Genomic DNA, 16691 nt, shown 5'->3' on the forward strand with positions numbered 1-16691 from the left:
GAATGCCAAAACAGCCCAAAAGCAAGGAAGAACTGTTCTTATATGCTCCCAGGACAGATTCTTCCTCAACTTAACTCACAAACAACAAAAATGTTCTGACATCAACTTAAAAAATACTAACAGAAGACCCTCCTAAAACAACTTTACCTTATCTAATTAATTTGGCTTCTAATTATCTCCATCACTTACAAAGGCCTAAATCAACTCATTGAATTTCTGGAGCAAGAACCCCACAGGTACACTTACTGCCCATCACCGAAATGAAACATCAAGTCAAAAATATCCAATATGCTAGACCACTAAACTTGCAAGTAAACTGTATTCTATCCAATAGAAATTGATTTCACTTTAAGACACTTGCAGGGCTAATGTGCCATGATAAATTCTACTATTAATCAACAGTAAAGTGCTGAATTATATTAATTACCTGAATCGCACTCACATTTATGATCTTCATTTTTAGATTTCTTATCAAGTCAAAAGAGCCCTTTCTGTTGTAAAAGCTAAGCTGTTGTGCAAATATTATAAAAATAGGTATTTTAATTAGGAGCTGTATACACAACAGAACTTCCGCTTTTTGTTAAGTACAGCTACATAGTAGAGATGAAAAATCCATGCAAGTATTTATAAAGATATTTAAAATGATGAAAAAAAGGACACTGCTATAGAACTTCCAATAGCCTGGCATATAGCCACTTACTATATTAGATGATGTCTAGATCTGGACTGATAAGCATCATGCCACCAACATGCTTTAATTCCTTTTGTAGCTAAAGTTGATTTGTAATTTTTAAACTACAGCATACATTTGATCTATTTCTCATTAAACTGTATCATTAAGTTTGAGGTTAAACTTTGAACAAACTTCACATCTAGTCACATAACCAGCACAAGCAAGACATTAGTGCAAAGGGGAAGGTGTCAGTTGTACACAATGAGGCCTCTCCCCCTAACAGCACAATGCAACAGAACAATTTTCAGATGTAAAGTTCAAGTGGACTACAACAAGAAAAAGCAAGATTTTCTTCTCCCAAATGTAGGACAGATTTCTAAATGATCAAAAGGAAAGCAACCTCAGTTACAGCAGTCAAAAAAGTCAAAACCAAGATTGGAGAGCTGACAAGTAACTCCAAAATTCATCATGCTATGAAGACAGCATTCTCAAAAGAGCTCCAAACAAACTGCAAAACAAAATTGGCATTTAAGTTGAAATTGGCCGAGTGCTGCATAGAAATATGCTCACACACAACAGTCATGTTTAAGCCAGTGCATAGAGAAGATAAAAGCACTTATGGTAATTGCAAATGCTAACAAGTCCATACAACTTGTGCAGTTTAGCAATGAGTCCATAGAAAAAGAATAGATTAAGAGTAGAAATGCTCAAGCAAAACCAAAAAATGATGACCTTCCAACTGTATAAAATCCACATAACAGTTACAGAAAAAAAAAAGACATCAGTGGAAAACACTCAACTCAGTCCCAAACACCCAACAGGCAAACAAGACCAGAACAGACAAGCCTTTGGCAGACAATTTTAAGAGTCTAAATATGGCATTACATTTCTAAATAATCCACAAAATATATTATATGGCATATTCATATTAAATACTGTGTAACCAACTCTGCAGATCTGATGCTTAACAACGCTTTAGCCAATGACAGCAAGATGAAGCAAGCTAAGGGAACGCTGGTGTATCACAACAGTGCTCAAGGAAATTACCATCACCAAGTCGTGCTTCAGAAACAGTACTCTGGGATTCCACGCTATCATCTATGGAGCAAAACAAAGTTCTCTAGCTTTTCAGGGATGTGCCCTGTGTAGGATATGTTATGATTCACTATTACACGAGCAGCCAGACACTGCAGCGTAGTATGATTTATGGGCTGGATTAAATTTTTTGCTATTTCCTTCTCATCCAGCAAATCACTAGCAGTTTGTTTATATGAGTTTGTGGCATCAAAGTGTGAACCTGACTTGATAAGAAGATTCATGATGTCTGGATGGTTATTCAAAGCAGCAATGTGTAATGGACTGTTGTTATCAGAGTCTCTGACATTAACATCAGCACCACATTCCACCAGGATAGCAGTAACTTGTAGAGAGGGGAATTTACAAACCGGGTAGCGACCCACACACGTAGTATTAATGTCAACAGCAAGGTGAAGTGGACTGAAGTTATTCTTCCCTCTAGGCTGAAGCTTAAGAAATTTGTATATAGTCTGTTTCTTAAAATGCTCCTGATCTGAGCTGCAAGGTACTTTCTCCAACAGGCAAATTAAATGCAAAATGATGGAAAGGGCTTTGTTCAGCTGTATTGGATCAGGAGGACACTGGGTTTGTGTCATGGCCCTTTCTATTTCAAGAACGCTTTTGCACAGTATACCCATGAGATCATCAAATGTGACAGTAGTGCCTAGCAGGCCTTTTGCCCTATCCTGCAGCATGAAGGAGAAAAGTTCAGCAAATGATAGTAAACTGCTGGCTGTCATAGGGCTCAGTGGATCAAGATTGCTCTGCTGCATGTCCAAAGCATACTTCCATAAGTTGATGCAACGCTTGAAGTTTCCAGAGTCTGCATAGACAGCACCTCTGTATCTAATATAGTAGGATGTATCTGGGTGAGAAGGGCCAAGAATGCGTTCTCTAATTAATAGTGCTTGCATTCTCATTTCATCAGGGTCTGCAATAAGATTTTCTAGCTCTTCTGAGCTGTTTACCTCTTTAGCATAATCATATGCCATAATCAGTGTTTGTGGTACAGGTTTGCTCAGGATATTAGTCCTATCACTGTATCTCATTTCCATAGCTCGCTTCCAGTATTTCAAAGCACCAAGCAGATCTCTCTTCTTGTCCACGAATGTTGCTCCTAGAAGTTCCAGAGCGTTTATGCGCTCAGCCTTACTGGTCTGTACATGCTGGGTCAGAAAGTCCACAATATTTGTGTGGCCTGTCACACTAGCTGACAGAAGTGGAGTCATTCCATAACCATCCTTTTCCATTTTAGCACAATACTTAAGAAGCATCTTCATGATCTCCAAACTCCCAGATTCTGCACAGTCATGTAATGCGGTGTTTCCTGCAAGAGAACAAACACAATTACAAAAAAATTGTGATCAAATTATAATCCAAACCGTGCCATGCTAATAGTTAAAAAATTCTTTAAAAAATAAAGCTCATAGTTTTAAAAATTAGCTGTTTTGACATCTATGGACTATGAAAGGGTCAGATTTATATCAAAATATAAAGGCTGTCCGGAAGTTACACAAATCAAAATGCTTGATATTGCTGCCTGAAAGAATTAAACAGGTTTTAAGGACCTTTTTGTCTACTATGCAAAATAAAACAGAATTAAATTGAATTATTCACTCCATAAAGCACAGGGGCAAGCAATTCCATTGTGTTGTAAGTCAAGCACACAGGGCAGAAGACCAGTCTGGCTGAACAGGGAACTCCTCCTAGAGCTCAGGAGGAAAAGGAAATTGTATGATTTCTGGAAGCAAGGTCAGGCTTCACAGGAAGATTACAGAGCTGTGGTTCATATACGCAGGGAGAAGACCAAAGGCCAAAAGCTCAGTTAGAGTTGAACTGGTAGAGTTTTGTGTCAGACTACTTTAAGTACATCAATAGAAAGAGGAGGCAGACAGAAAACACTGGACTGATACTTGTTGAAGATGGTCATCTGACTAACAGGAATGAAGAAAAAGTGGAGGGATTCAGCACTTTTTTGGGCTTAGTTTTTAATACTACTGATAGACCTCAGGCTGTCTAGTCCCCTGACTCAGAGGACTGAGTATGGGGATAGTCACTTTCCATCTGTGGACACTGAAATTGTAAGAGATGAGCCATATTAGCTAAAATGTTCACAAGTCCATGGGCCTGGTGGGATTCATCTCAGGGTACCAAAGGGACTAGAGGATGTTATGGCAAGATCCCTCTCAATCATCTACCAAAGCTCTTGGAAGTCTGGGGAGGTCCTTGTTGACTGGAAACTAACCAGGCTTAGTCCAATGTATAAGAAAGAAAACCAGGAAACCACAGACCTGTTAGTCAAACCTCAGTTCCTGTAAAAATTACAGAAAAGATCACACTGGATACTACTGAAAGTCATTTAAAGAATAATGCAATCATCTGGCACAGTCAATGTGGCTTCACAACAGGGAAGTCCTGTCTAACTAATGTGATATCCTTCCACAATACAGTCAACCACCACGTTGGATTAAGGGAAGGCTGCTGAAGTAGTTTTTCTGGATTTTAGGAAGGTGTTTGATACTGTCCCTCACAGCATCCTTCTGGACAACTTGTCCAGCTGTAGGACAAGATTCACAGTGTGTTGCATGAAGTACTGGCTGAAGGGCAGAGCTCAAAGGGTTGCAGTGAATGGAGTTACATCTGGCTGGAGACTGGTCACCAGTGCTGTTCCTCAGGGCTCAATTCTAGGGCCAGTTCTGTTCAATGTATATATTGCCAACGATCTGGAAGCAAGAGTTGAATGCACCGTTGGCAAATTTGCTGTTGGCAAATTTGGGAGGTGCTGTTGACTCTCTCAGTGGACAAAAGCCCTTACAGAGGGATCTAGATCGACAGGAGCATTGGGCAATCATCAATGGCATGAAATCTAACAAGAGCAAATGCTGGACTCTGCACCTGGGTGGAGCAATGTCTGGCACAAGTATAAACTGGAAGAGGAGTGGCTGGAGAGCAGCCCTGCAGAAAGGGATCTGGGGGTGCTGGCTGACAGCAGGCTCAGTGTAAGTCAGCAGTGTGTGCCCGGACAGTCAAGAGGGCAAACCACATGCTGGGGTGCATCAAACACAGCAGAACCAGCCTGTTAAAGGAGGTGATTATCCTGCTGTATTCAGTGTTGGTGCGGCCTCACCTTGCTTCCTGTGTGAGGTTCTGGGTCCTCACAATTTAAGAATGCCATGAAGGTCCTTGAATGCATCCAGATGACGGCAACAAAGCTGATGGAAGGGCTGGAAAGCAGGTCCAGTGAGAAATAACTGAGGAGTTTGGGTTTATCTAGTTCTGGAGGCTGAGGGGTGACCTCATTGCTCTCTGTAGCTTCTTGAGGAGGGGAAGTGGAAAGGGAGATGCTGAGCAATTCTGCCTGGGATCCAGTGACAGGACACATGGGAGTGACTTAAAGCTGCATCAGGGGAGGTTCAGTCTCGACATTAGGAAATTTTTCTTTACCAAGGCTTTACAGGCTTTCTAGAGAGGTGGTCGATGCCTCCAGCCTGACAGTGTGTAAGAGGAATTCGGACAACGCTGCTAGTAACTTGCTTTAACTTTTCGTGAGACCTGAAGTGGTCAGGTAGCTGGACTAGGTGATCACTGTAGGTCACTTCCAACTGATATATTTTATTCTGTGAAAGATTCTTCCATCTGCTTTCAAGTATGAAACAGAAACTTAAGCTTGCTATCTCCATGCTATTTCACTTTTCCTTTATTCCCTTGCCAAATTTCTCTTCCTCTCTATTTGCAGCAATGGTTAAAAACTAATGAAATCTGTGTGAAAATTAAAACTAGGCTAATTCATCATTGGCTTTGTTTGCCTCTACACTGTAAAGTTTCCTGTCTCTGTCTGCCAACCCTTTTGATTCACATGTTCTGAAGAAATAATTGTACACAATTGAAAATACAAACCATCACAATAGGCACTTCACCCCAGCTAGGGCCTTTAAGACTAACAGTATATTCTGAGGGAGCTGGATATTTTGCTGAGCACGTGTATATATGCAAACTATTCTTAATGCTTTATTAGGTCTTTATCCTCAAGCCCCACATTAATCCCTCTGCTCCTCATACAATTCCCAAAGTGAAGAAAAAAAATGGCGTCAACACATAACATGAAGCCATATATCTCATGTCTTACCATTTACACGCAGTTTATTTCTCACTAGCATGACACTGCTCAGTATTTTATTTAAAAAGCACTCTGGTTCTAACACCATGTGTGGAAATTTCTAGTAAGCACCTCTTTGAAAACCATATTCACAGAAAATTAGAAAGCAAGCACTGGACAATACAGTTAAATATTCAACTGTTAGGCTTCAACTAAATGCAATTTTTGCTTCATTTCAAATATGAGCACTTCACTGAAAGAGAAGGAAAAAGCTGAAGACAAACTCTTCTGGTCTCCTCCCAATATAATAAAGCCTCTTATGTGGTTGACCACTTCAAATTACACAATTTAAATCTACCTTGTTCTTTACAATATACTATACATACTACAGGTTCAGGCATAGTAACTTTTCAGCTTCCCACTAAATTAATATGTAAATCATTAACAGAAAGCTCATGTAAAAATCCACACCGCCCAATTAAGATTTCTTACATCATTAGTCCTGCAAGTTCTAGTTAACTGCCCATCAGATCATCACATTCTGGTAAGACTGTCAGCGAGTTTCCACATTCACAAATGAGACTTTCTTTTCTAAGGGTAATTTGGCCATTCATAGTCATCAGATTTGGCTTTTAAAAGTTAAGAGAGAGAAGTTTCCTGAAACTTTCTTAGTTGCTTTTTTGGTAGGCTTTTTTTTTTTTTTTTTTTAGTGTCAACAAGACACCAATTACAATGCACTTTGCACTACAGTTAAAAGAATGCTTGAGATCTGTCTTAAAAGCTGTGCACTGTATAGAAATGAATTCAAACCAAAATGGAGGTAAAGCCTTTCTGCTAATACTTTCTTTCTGCTAAGAATGTATAGTTTACACTGTCTTAAATATGACAAATTCAAAAGCAAAACATTTTAGGTTAGTACATGTATATGTATGTAAGAAAAAATTATTTGTAATTATTAAATACATTTCAGAAATATAATTGAAATGATAATGGATCAAATTTTCTAAGAACCTAACTATAAGTCTATACAAATAATTTTGACATCTTCCAGATTTTACACATGTGACTTCATAGTACACTTATCTTCTTTCTAACAAGACAGAGTAAGAGGATATAAAGTTGAATAAAGAACACAAAAGCAAAATTCAGAAATACCTGGTCAAACCATCATGACTATCTGCTAAATTCAATACACACTTGTCATCAGCAGAACCAGATACTTGAGATCCACAATGCAGACCTCTACTCTGTTCTGAAATATAAGATTATCATGTAGACGCTTGCTTTTATCTTTTGCTGATAAGATACTAAAACAAGAAAATGTTCATCCAATGCTTTTGCAAGTGTTAATATGCAGGAGCAGCATTAGCACATACATACTCAGTTCCATCAATTTAGATTCTAATTTTCTAATGGCCATTTTGCCTTGTTTCCCACTAGTATCAAAATCATCCATTCCTCACTCTTACTCATCTTTTGCTTCTCAGAATTTTAGATGTAAATGGGTCTGCTGCTTCTTTCTCAATTTTCTGGGCCATATGAAGGAGAACTACACATTTCAAGGCCCCTTTGTTGCTCTCAATTTCAGCAACCAGAACAGCAGTTATTCAAGACAAACGGAGTCTCAATCCAGGCTCAGCAAACATATGTAGCTGATACACCAAGCAAATTAATACGAAGGATGTGTAAAAAGTCATTTTCAAAATTTTATGCCTCAAGTTTACAGGTTCTCGCAATCACAGCAGAGCTATAAACATGCTTTGTTCCCCAAGCAGTATTTTAAGTGCCAGTTCCAAACATTAAAAAAAATTACCCACAGAAGATATCACATTTTTTATACAGTGAATTGAACTTGCAAAATATTCCTTTCCTGACACATTTCTGAATAGCAACCAGTGACTTACTATCATTTACTAAAAAGTAACCTGAGGAAGACAACCCAACACAAAGTCACACCTGAAACTGTGTGTGAGATCAAGATTCACAAAGCTAAGTCCAGTTCACGCAGTCGCAAGTGGCGTTCCATCTTTAATACCTTAGGCAATTTTTATCACTAATAGAGAGCATTAAATCAGTTTAGGTCTGTCCACACTACCAGTACTTGGTCACTACCAAGACCAACAAAATTCCCAATCACAGGAACAGAGATTTAACCGACTTTAGGTGAATTAAAAGTTTGATGAATTTCACATACATAGTCTGTCCCTACCACACATCACAGATGAGAAACCTGTCAATATCTCAATACTTAGGAAAACGAGACCTTTAAATTCCTCAGACAGGAAGGTGTCAAAAGCATACAAATATACAAACTCACCAATGCACATACATTGTAAGTCCTCTTGCTATGCTGGACAACTACAGCAGTCAATCCAGAATTAAAGACTTGCTGCTTCCTCAGAACACTTGCACTTCTGCACACAGAGATGAAGGCAAAACCAGATGCATCTGGGTGATGGCTGAGCAACCAGTTAATACAGCCAGTTCAAGGTGTATTCGAGTCCACATGCTGTCCCTCACAACATAGCTCTGAAACACTGGAGCTGGCACTTATTTTGTACCTTCAAGTCAATATTCTTAAGATATTTTAGAAGTCATAACACAAAAGCATATTAAAGACAAATAAGCCAAAAGGTATTAGTAACATCAAAGTTCTTTCTATCACTTCACTATTAATATATGGTTTTTTGGCACTGATAGAATCAACGGCAGCTATTCATATCACGCTTTTTAAGTTCATCACCATATAATGCTGCTCTTGACACTCTTCAATCAATTGCCAGGCACATATGCTATGACACATTAAGAAATAACAGAAGAAATAACATTCAGATTACCAGCCATTTACACCTAGCAAGTATCGAGTATTAAATTTGAGGAAGAAATTGAAAGAAAACACAGCAGTGGTCTTCATATCTAATTCAAAGTCTATACTCCATGTATAATTCAGCCAGGAATTGCACAGTTCAGTTAAGTATAGCACATCAACCATTACTCTCACCCATTTCAAAAACACTACATTGTACGTAATGACATGAATAAACAGTGACTAAATGCAATATAGCAGTTAGTTCAATTTTTGTAGCCCTATTTATTCAGTAGCAGACTAAAAACCAACATTTTCTCTACTGCTGCATTAAAGAGGAAAAACGCTGAAAACAAGAAGTAATTTGAAAGTCATTCTCTTTGATAAGTAGTTTTCCAAGGGACACATTGGTGACACAAAGGTGTTGGTCAATTTTTTTTTGAAAGTGTAAATGATTATTTCAAAACAGGTCTCATTAAATTTTCTTAATTCCTAAATGATCTGCAGGAATTTAAATCACATATAGAAGATAGCTAATATTACAACAACATGAAAGGTTCATCATTCTGGTACAGAAACAAAATTGGGCTGGCAATGTTTTGGCAGTCACTGTACTCTGCTAAAAAGTGAGTGCCACTATACTGCATTGCTAATACTGCTGACTTCACTATTCACAATACCTATAACTTCTAATTAAAAACAGCAATAAAGAAATGGAACAAGTCCAACTCCAGTTCTCCCAAATTTTGCAAAGTTCTATTAAGGAAGAAGATTTGGTCAGTTGACACCATAGCTTCATGTTTTATTCTCTTGTTACAGTCCTCCTTTGAAAGTGATACAAACATTACACAAACACTTCACATATTACAGAACTGAATATCCAACTATCCAGTGTTACCAAGAGCTTACCCCAAAAGTCGGGGGTGGACATTCACATTCATAATGAGGACATGTCTTTTTATGTCAAAAGCAAATAAATCTGAAAATAGACCAGTAGCTTGTGACGTAGGAATGAAAGAAAATGAAGCAATGACACAGAAAGTGATTTGACTTGATTTGTAACCAATTAAGTACATCCTCTTCTAATACTTATAAAATGCTTGATCAAATTTCTGGGTAGTAAAATTTATATAAAAATTCAGTATCAGTCTGATTTCATATCCAAGATCTTTTAACATGAGAGAAAACAGAGCACTCAAGTAATTGAGTCTTCATAGAGTTCTAGTGATTTTAAAAAAAAAATATATTGCTACACACATGCAAACATGGACAGTGCACAAGAAAACTGTTATAACAGTATCCCTATGCTTAGCATGCAGAATAAAGAAAAACTACAGGTATGTCTTCCCTTTAAGAAGAACTTGAGTAAAAAGTACAAAGAACTGCTAATCAAAAGGAGTTATTTTAATCTATTTTCCATATGCTGTAACAGAATAATTGCTCTCTTCCTCACCGAAGTATTTCATGAGAACTTGTATTATCAAGATTACCAACACAAAGGATGCTGTTAATCATTTATTTTCAACATAATCTCACTTTTAGTTGAAATTCAAGAATTTATTCCTTTAAAGTTTATCTTCCGTATTTAATTTACAAACAGTCCTATTGACATTCAGTTTCCACACAGCATCACACACAAAGTATCTATGAAATGCAGTGCAGTGCACTGCAGGATGTAATACTGCCCAAAAAAGGAAAAGAAAAACAACCAGAAAAAAAGGACACAGAACACTTTTAGAGCAAAAGTACATTCACAGGGGGGACAAAGGAAGGAACAAAAGAAGTGGGGGTAGGGCTTTGTTTTGGTTTTTTGTTTGGTTCATGTTGTCATGTGTCCCCCCCACAAATGAATCTTGGCAAGCAGACAAGACAACCTCGGAAGAGAACAAACCTGTCAGACTCCTTAATGTTTACTGCAAGAGAAAATTATTTATTTTTAACGTATACAAAACCACATTCATCACAGAGCAAAGGGTGTGAATCTTTCTACTGCCCCCTTTTCTGGGTCTGCCAAGACTGTAAAAGATTTTTTTTCACCTTACCAGCAGGTTTGAGTGTTACACTCTCCAGCACTCCCAATAAATGACAATACTGAAATAGCACTAGCCCTTGAAACGGTACTACTATATGTATAACCTTGATACGTAGCCATAGAGACTAAGGTCTGTATGCTTCTACGCTTTCCAAAATGGGAAAGCAAAGTCAACAAGCCCTATCCTCTGTATTATTTCACAAAGCTATTCTAATCAAATACTGCACCACTGGAATTTAAGAATAACAAGATTTTGAATCATAGTGTTATTTTGTGTTTTGAAAATACTGCTACAGTAGGAGGATCATAAATGATGAAGATTCAGGGCTTGCAACCAAAGATTCCTGCGCAAATCTCAAGGGACACTTAAAGTAACACCTAGTCTAGCAGTTCTTAGAAATGTTTCTAATACTTATAAGGATAGAAATTATTCTTTTGGCTTGCAGATGAGTCTGCTAACTATAGAAGTGGGACAGAGTTAGAGAAAACCACTAGTAAAACCCACAAATACCAACCAGCTGACCAATGGAAAGACTTACAAGCCATATTCAGAAGAGGTATCTGCCTTTCAAGTAGACATATTGGAAAAGAGTTCTTATTCCCTGTGCCAGTACTGTCAGAACATCCTGGCTACCAGCACCTGTGTACTTTATTGCAGAAAAGGAAGGCAATGAATCTCCACGACTGCAGCAAGTCTGGTGGGGGAGGATAAAGCATAACACAAACTATTAAAATGTGCATCACAAATTTTCAAAATTCAAGATCTAAGCATTCTGTCTGGAGTTAGAAGTATACAATCCCTTTAAAATGGCCTGCATGCAAAATAATTCTCTTTGGGAAATTATATGAAATAACTTATTTTAAATGTAAATCCACAGACACAGGCCCAGGTATACCACCAAGCAAGAGAGCTCAAATTTGTAATATGATGGCCCAAAAACTGCTACCACTTGAATTACAAGAGTAAGCATTTCCCTCCATAGACATTGGAGCAAAACAAAGACTGGGCACAGAAACACATCAGTGAAACACCGTATGCAAGAATCCCAAGGTCTATTCTGAAAATGTTAAGGCACCATTAGTTGACCACTCTAACAACACATCACTGGCAGGCTTCATAATGCAGCAGAACAGAAAAGTGCACGCAGCCAACACAAAGAACATTCTCCTCATCCAGCAGGAAGGCAGGTCTGTGCTTCACTGAAGGTTTAGTTCTAGGGTTCTGTCTCCTCCAGAAAAAAATCAGGTTTCTGCTACTCAGCATCAACCACATTGTTCCTCCTTTCAAAAGCAGCATAAAAGCTCAAAGACCTTTAAGAGTCAGGAGTTTGGGTTTTTTGACCAACTTGTCATTTCAGATATTATTATATACCAGTGAAAGCTTTGCTATTTTTATTCTGCAGCTTTTTAAACCTGAAGTAATACACTGGAGAAGCCTCTGAACTAGGAAGACAGTGGTGAACTAACTCACTTTGTGTTGCTTTGGCTGCTTTTTCCTTTTCTTCCAAGAAAAAAAAAAAAAATCTACAGACATCTTTGATGTTTCTTACAATTCCAAGGGGAAAAAAACCACCCATCCTATCCCACTTACCAGTTGCTCCCCTCACTAGCACTGTTCATGTAACCTGAAACATTTTTTAAAAATTCCTCTGTTTACATTTCTGTTGCCTATGTGCTTCATAAAAGTTTTGGGAAACTGGAAGTTCAGATCTGCAAAACAGTTTAAAGAGATACAACCAATGGCCTGCACTTCATTTCAGAACCACTGGTCATCTTTCACAGTATAGTACTTTCGTACCTCAAACAACTCCTTCACCATGCCCTGTGAGACAGTGGCAGACCTAAGCTTTACCTAGATGTGGCATCTTATCTGATTCGGTGTCTGAAGTCTTAATGATTTCCTAGCTGTACTTTTGCACTTTCACAACTGTCTTTCAAGAACCTCTGCATTCTGAACTTTCATGGACCAAAACGCAGTTGTCGGATTCTGCTTGTATTTTAGAAGCAGGATTTTACTGCATGTTTTCACCTGCTCTTTTATACTCTACCTCAGCTGCCACCTGGACTTCTCAATGCCTGTGAACTTACCTATTTTCTCAGTTTAGGGAATTTCAGTCAACACTGAAAAATTTTCATATCTTTCCCAGAACTAGGACTAGATTTTCCAGGATTTTAAAATATGAATAAAGTTCTACCTTGCAATATGAAAATACAGTGGAAAAATACAATGAACAGTTCAAGTAATTCTGCCTGCACCCCCCCCGCCCCGGTTTTAAGAATAATATCTAGAAAAGAATCTACAGTAATCTTCCACAATAGCACCTCTACTGAAGTTCTGAGGTTAGGTAGTTTTGTTCTTACAAGGAGCATTGTAATTTTAAATGTAGTACCTGAAGTTTTTACATCTTTCACAGAACAGTAGACTTCTCCATAAACGGCCCAGGAAGGGGCCTATCTAACAAAAATTTAGATACAAGGACAGCAAGAACTTTTGTTACTCAAGTGCTGAGCACGCAGGATCTCTGTGTCTCCCTACTACCAGCACAAACACACTGTCCACAGTTTAGTACACAGCAGTGACAAGTAGAAACTGGAAATAACACGCATAGACTTTGAGGTGGAACATGACAATGTAGAATGAATCCTGTTGCCAATCCTAATTTTGAAATTACAGGTGCTGACCATTTTTGCAAAATGAAGTTAAGGGTAGTTTTTGAGCTTCAGCTACAGCAATACCCATACCACTGCAATATTTAGGGCTACCAGTTTTGCTCAGTTCTTCTGCCTTTCCACAGCTGACTTTCACTTTCTGGGTTTATCGCAAGCACATTCTATCTTCCTTTACTTCTCCACTGCTTATTAAATAACTTCAGAGATGAAACTGCTTTAAGATGACAAAAGGTATGTTCTTGTCATATCAGAGGAGATTTCCACATATAAAATCATATTCTATGTACTTGACCAACAGATATCTATTACGTACACACAGCCATTTGTACACATGGCAGTTCAAAGTCTAAAACGAATATTGCTAAGCTAAAACATACCGAAGTTCACTTTTTTAAAAAAAAAATTTAAATAAGGATCAGTTATACTTGAGAAATGCTTTGCTCATCTGTCTAGTTGCAAGTCACACAGAAAGTATATGAAGCAGAGAGAGGAAAGAATTAAGGTAATAGAGAAACTGAACCACTAAGAAAATGCTCAGGAGTGTGTTGCTGCTGATCACTCATTTAAGGAAAGTTAAATAGAGTGAATAATAAGGACCAGCAAAGAAGGCCTGCTCCACCAACACAAAATGAGGGGCAAAAAATGCTGCAAAGATGTGTCTTTTTCCCTGTATATCTTAAGTATCTGTTACATCAGATATTTAACAGCTCTCCCTGATCATACCTATCATATACAAGAATAGGGTTAAATCTAAAAAACAATACACACTTTATATTCAGCTTGTTATTCAAAGAACACTGTCTAGAAAAATGACATTTTTATCCCATCACAAGTCCATGATGATTCATAATCAACCTTAAATCCTTACAAAGGTTTATTTTGCTCTGCCCACCTCTATGACAAATCTGTAGTTCAGCTTTCTTTACATTAAACCCACGTATCTGCATGATTTGCTGCAAAAAAGACATATTTAACTGAACATCTTTTCCAAAGATTACTCTTCTATTTGGCATTTACCAGTATCATACAATAGTCTACATACATAGTCTAGATGCGAAGTATACTTTAACACAAGTAAGCGTAAGGTATAATCTACTGTTACAAAAGTAATTAGCCAGAAACAGGCAGTAGAAGTACTAACTCTGCAGAAAGGATTATTAGCACATTACTAATACATATATAAAAAAATAAGCTGCTGATAGACAATCCTGGCTCAATGAGCTAAAAATTAACCATAAACTGCAATAATCGGTATGCTTTTCAGGCAACTATCACACCCACATACAAGTCTGAGATGCAATAAAAACTTCAGTGGTTAAACCAAGAGATCCACATAATTATCATCACTGCAAAAACAACAGATATCTTCACTTTGAATGATAACACCAGAGTAATTGCAAACAGGGGCAAAGAAATGTCCTTCGCCATCTACGCACCACAGGAAGTTCTGTTGGGATCACAGTCGCATGCAGCCTCATTTGTCTAATGGTAATAAATGTTTCTGTTTACTATCACCAAAAAAAGAAAAGGTCCAAAATTACTCAAGAATTTGGAGAGAGAAGAGGGTGAAGAGCAAAGTGGTTACTACTTTCCAGCGCAGAAAAGAATTTTTCTCCTTTATGCCTCCTTCCTTGTGCTAGCCTTACTGGCACAAGTCAGTTTTACGTACAGCACCTTTGGTTTGTAAAAGAATAATAGACATACATATATTTGAGTATATTGCTAAACCAATCTACCACAAAGAGGAGTTCTCAGCAATTTTACTAGCTTTTTATACATGCATAAATGTGACTTTTCATATGACTAAGTCTTTTTAAGAATTAGGGTTTTAAGGTTAAAATGTACCAATTTTCAATTAAGTTATACAACCTGTGTTAACAAAGGGGTAACATCGGGGGAAAAAAAAGCAAAAACACAGCTAAATATACTTTATCTCTCACTCATCCACTTTATGAGACCAGAAGAATATTTTTAAATATCACCCTCTTAAAAAAGGGTAAATTAATAACTTTACCCCTATTTACCACTAGGAAAATGCAAAAAAAAAAAAAAAAATCTTACCTTTAACACTTTTTCTGTTAACATCAGCTCCTTTTTCAAGTAAATACTGAGCAATTTCTTTGTGGCCTTTGTAACACGAGATCATCAAGCATGTATGCCCATGACGGTTTGATACTTCCAGGTCTGCTTTGTGCTCCACAAGATATTTTACTATTTCCAGGTGACCATCAAAACAGGCAGCTCTAAGTGGTGTGGAGTTTGTCAGAGTTGTGTTGTTGACAGATGCACCATGATCTAACAGACACTGAACCACCTTCAAGTGGCCAGCCGCTGATGCTGCCCACAATGGCGGAGCCCCCTCAATGGTCTCACCATCAAAATTCACTGAACCACCAACTTCTATCGATGCAGAGCAATGGTCCAACAAGTATTCCACCATGTCAAGGTGACCATAACGGGCTGCCATCAAAAGTGGTGTGGCACCATTCGTTTTCTCTGACATCAGTAGGGCTACCTCTTCCCTTGTTTTGCTTGCCAGTAACTTAGAAAGGAGCCGCAGCTTGCCATCACGAGCTGCATTGAACACTGCTGTCTTTAGATCCATTTAGTCTGTACCTCTCCGTTTCTTGAAGGATACGCACTTGCCTTTTTCAGAGTGAAATGCTTACTGGAAATGCACAGCTCAAACTGCGTGTCCCCCGCTTCTCAGCTCAGTTTCACCTAGATGGGACAACATGGGGACTCTGAACCGGATCCACACAAATCACAGACTGTGCTTGTTATAAATCTGCAAGAGAAAGAATTCTGGATGTTTTAACCTCCTACTTCGCAAACAAGTAACCGCAACTGTATTTTTCTACAGCTATACTCAAATAACTCGTTGCTGTGGTGTGCCAACCTGTTCCCCCAAGGAGCAGGCACACAACTCACGGCGGAAAGCCAGGCGGAGAAGACGACGCACGCCCCGGCCGCCGTGCTTTGGCCGGGTCTCCGTCGGTAAGCAGAGCCTGAGCCTGCCCTTTCCTTCACGACCACCCTCAGTCCGCCCAGAGGCCCGCAGCCCCTCCTCAAACAGAGCCCCCTCCCCCACCCTCCCTCCCCTCAGGGCCCCAAACCCTCTCACGGCTCCCTAATGGCCAGCCCCGGCCTCCCCGGCCGCCGTGCTTTGGCCGGGTCTCCGTCGGTAAGCAGAGCCTGAGCCTGCCCTTTCCTTCACGACCACCCTCAGTCCGCCCAGAGGCCCGCAGCCCCTCCTCAAACAGAGCCCCCTCCCCCACCCTCCCTCCCCTCAGGGCCCCAAACCCTCTCACGGCTCCCTAATGGCCAGCCCCGGCCT

The 16691-nt window shown here is 38.9% G+C and overlaps 1 protein-coding gene across 1 annotated transcript; it reads right to left on the reverse strand.

Moving 5' to 3' along the window:
• Positions 1 to 521: 521 nt before the first annotated feature.
• On the reverse strand, positions 522 to 15959 carry FEM1C (fem-1 homolog c (C. elegans)). The gene is made up of 2 exons (XM_010134070.1): positions 15416 to 15959; positions 522 to 3077 (listed from the first exon to the last, which is right to left on the reverse strand). Exons 1-2 carry the CDS (start codon positions 15957 to 15959, stop codon positions 1768 to 1770), a joined length of 1854 nt encoding a protein of 617 aa, XP_010132372.1. The 3' UTR covers positions 522 to 1767.
• Between the last annotated feature and the right edge of the window lie 732 nt (positions 15960 to 16691).

Source organism: Buceros rhinoceros, unplaced genomic scaffold, assembly GCF_000710305.1.
Source record: "Buceros rhinoceros silvestris isolate BGI_N320 unplaced genomic scaffold, ASM71030v1 scaffold6604, whole genome shotgun sequence".
Lineage (NCBI taxonomy): Eukaryota > Metazoa > Chordata > Aves > Bucerotiformes > Bucerotidae > Buceros > Buceros rhinoceros.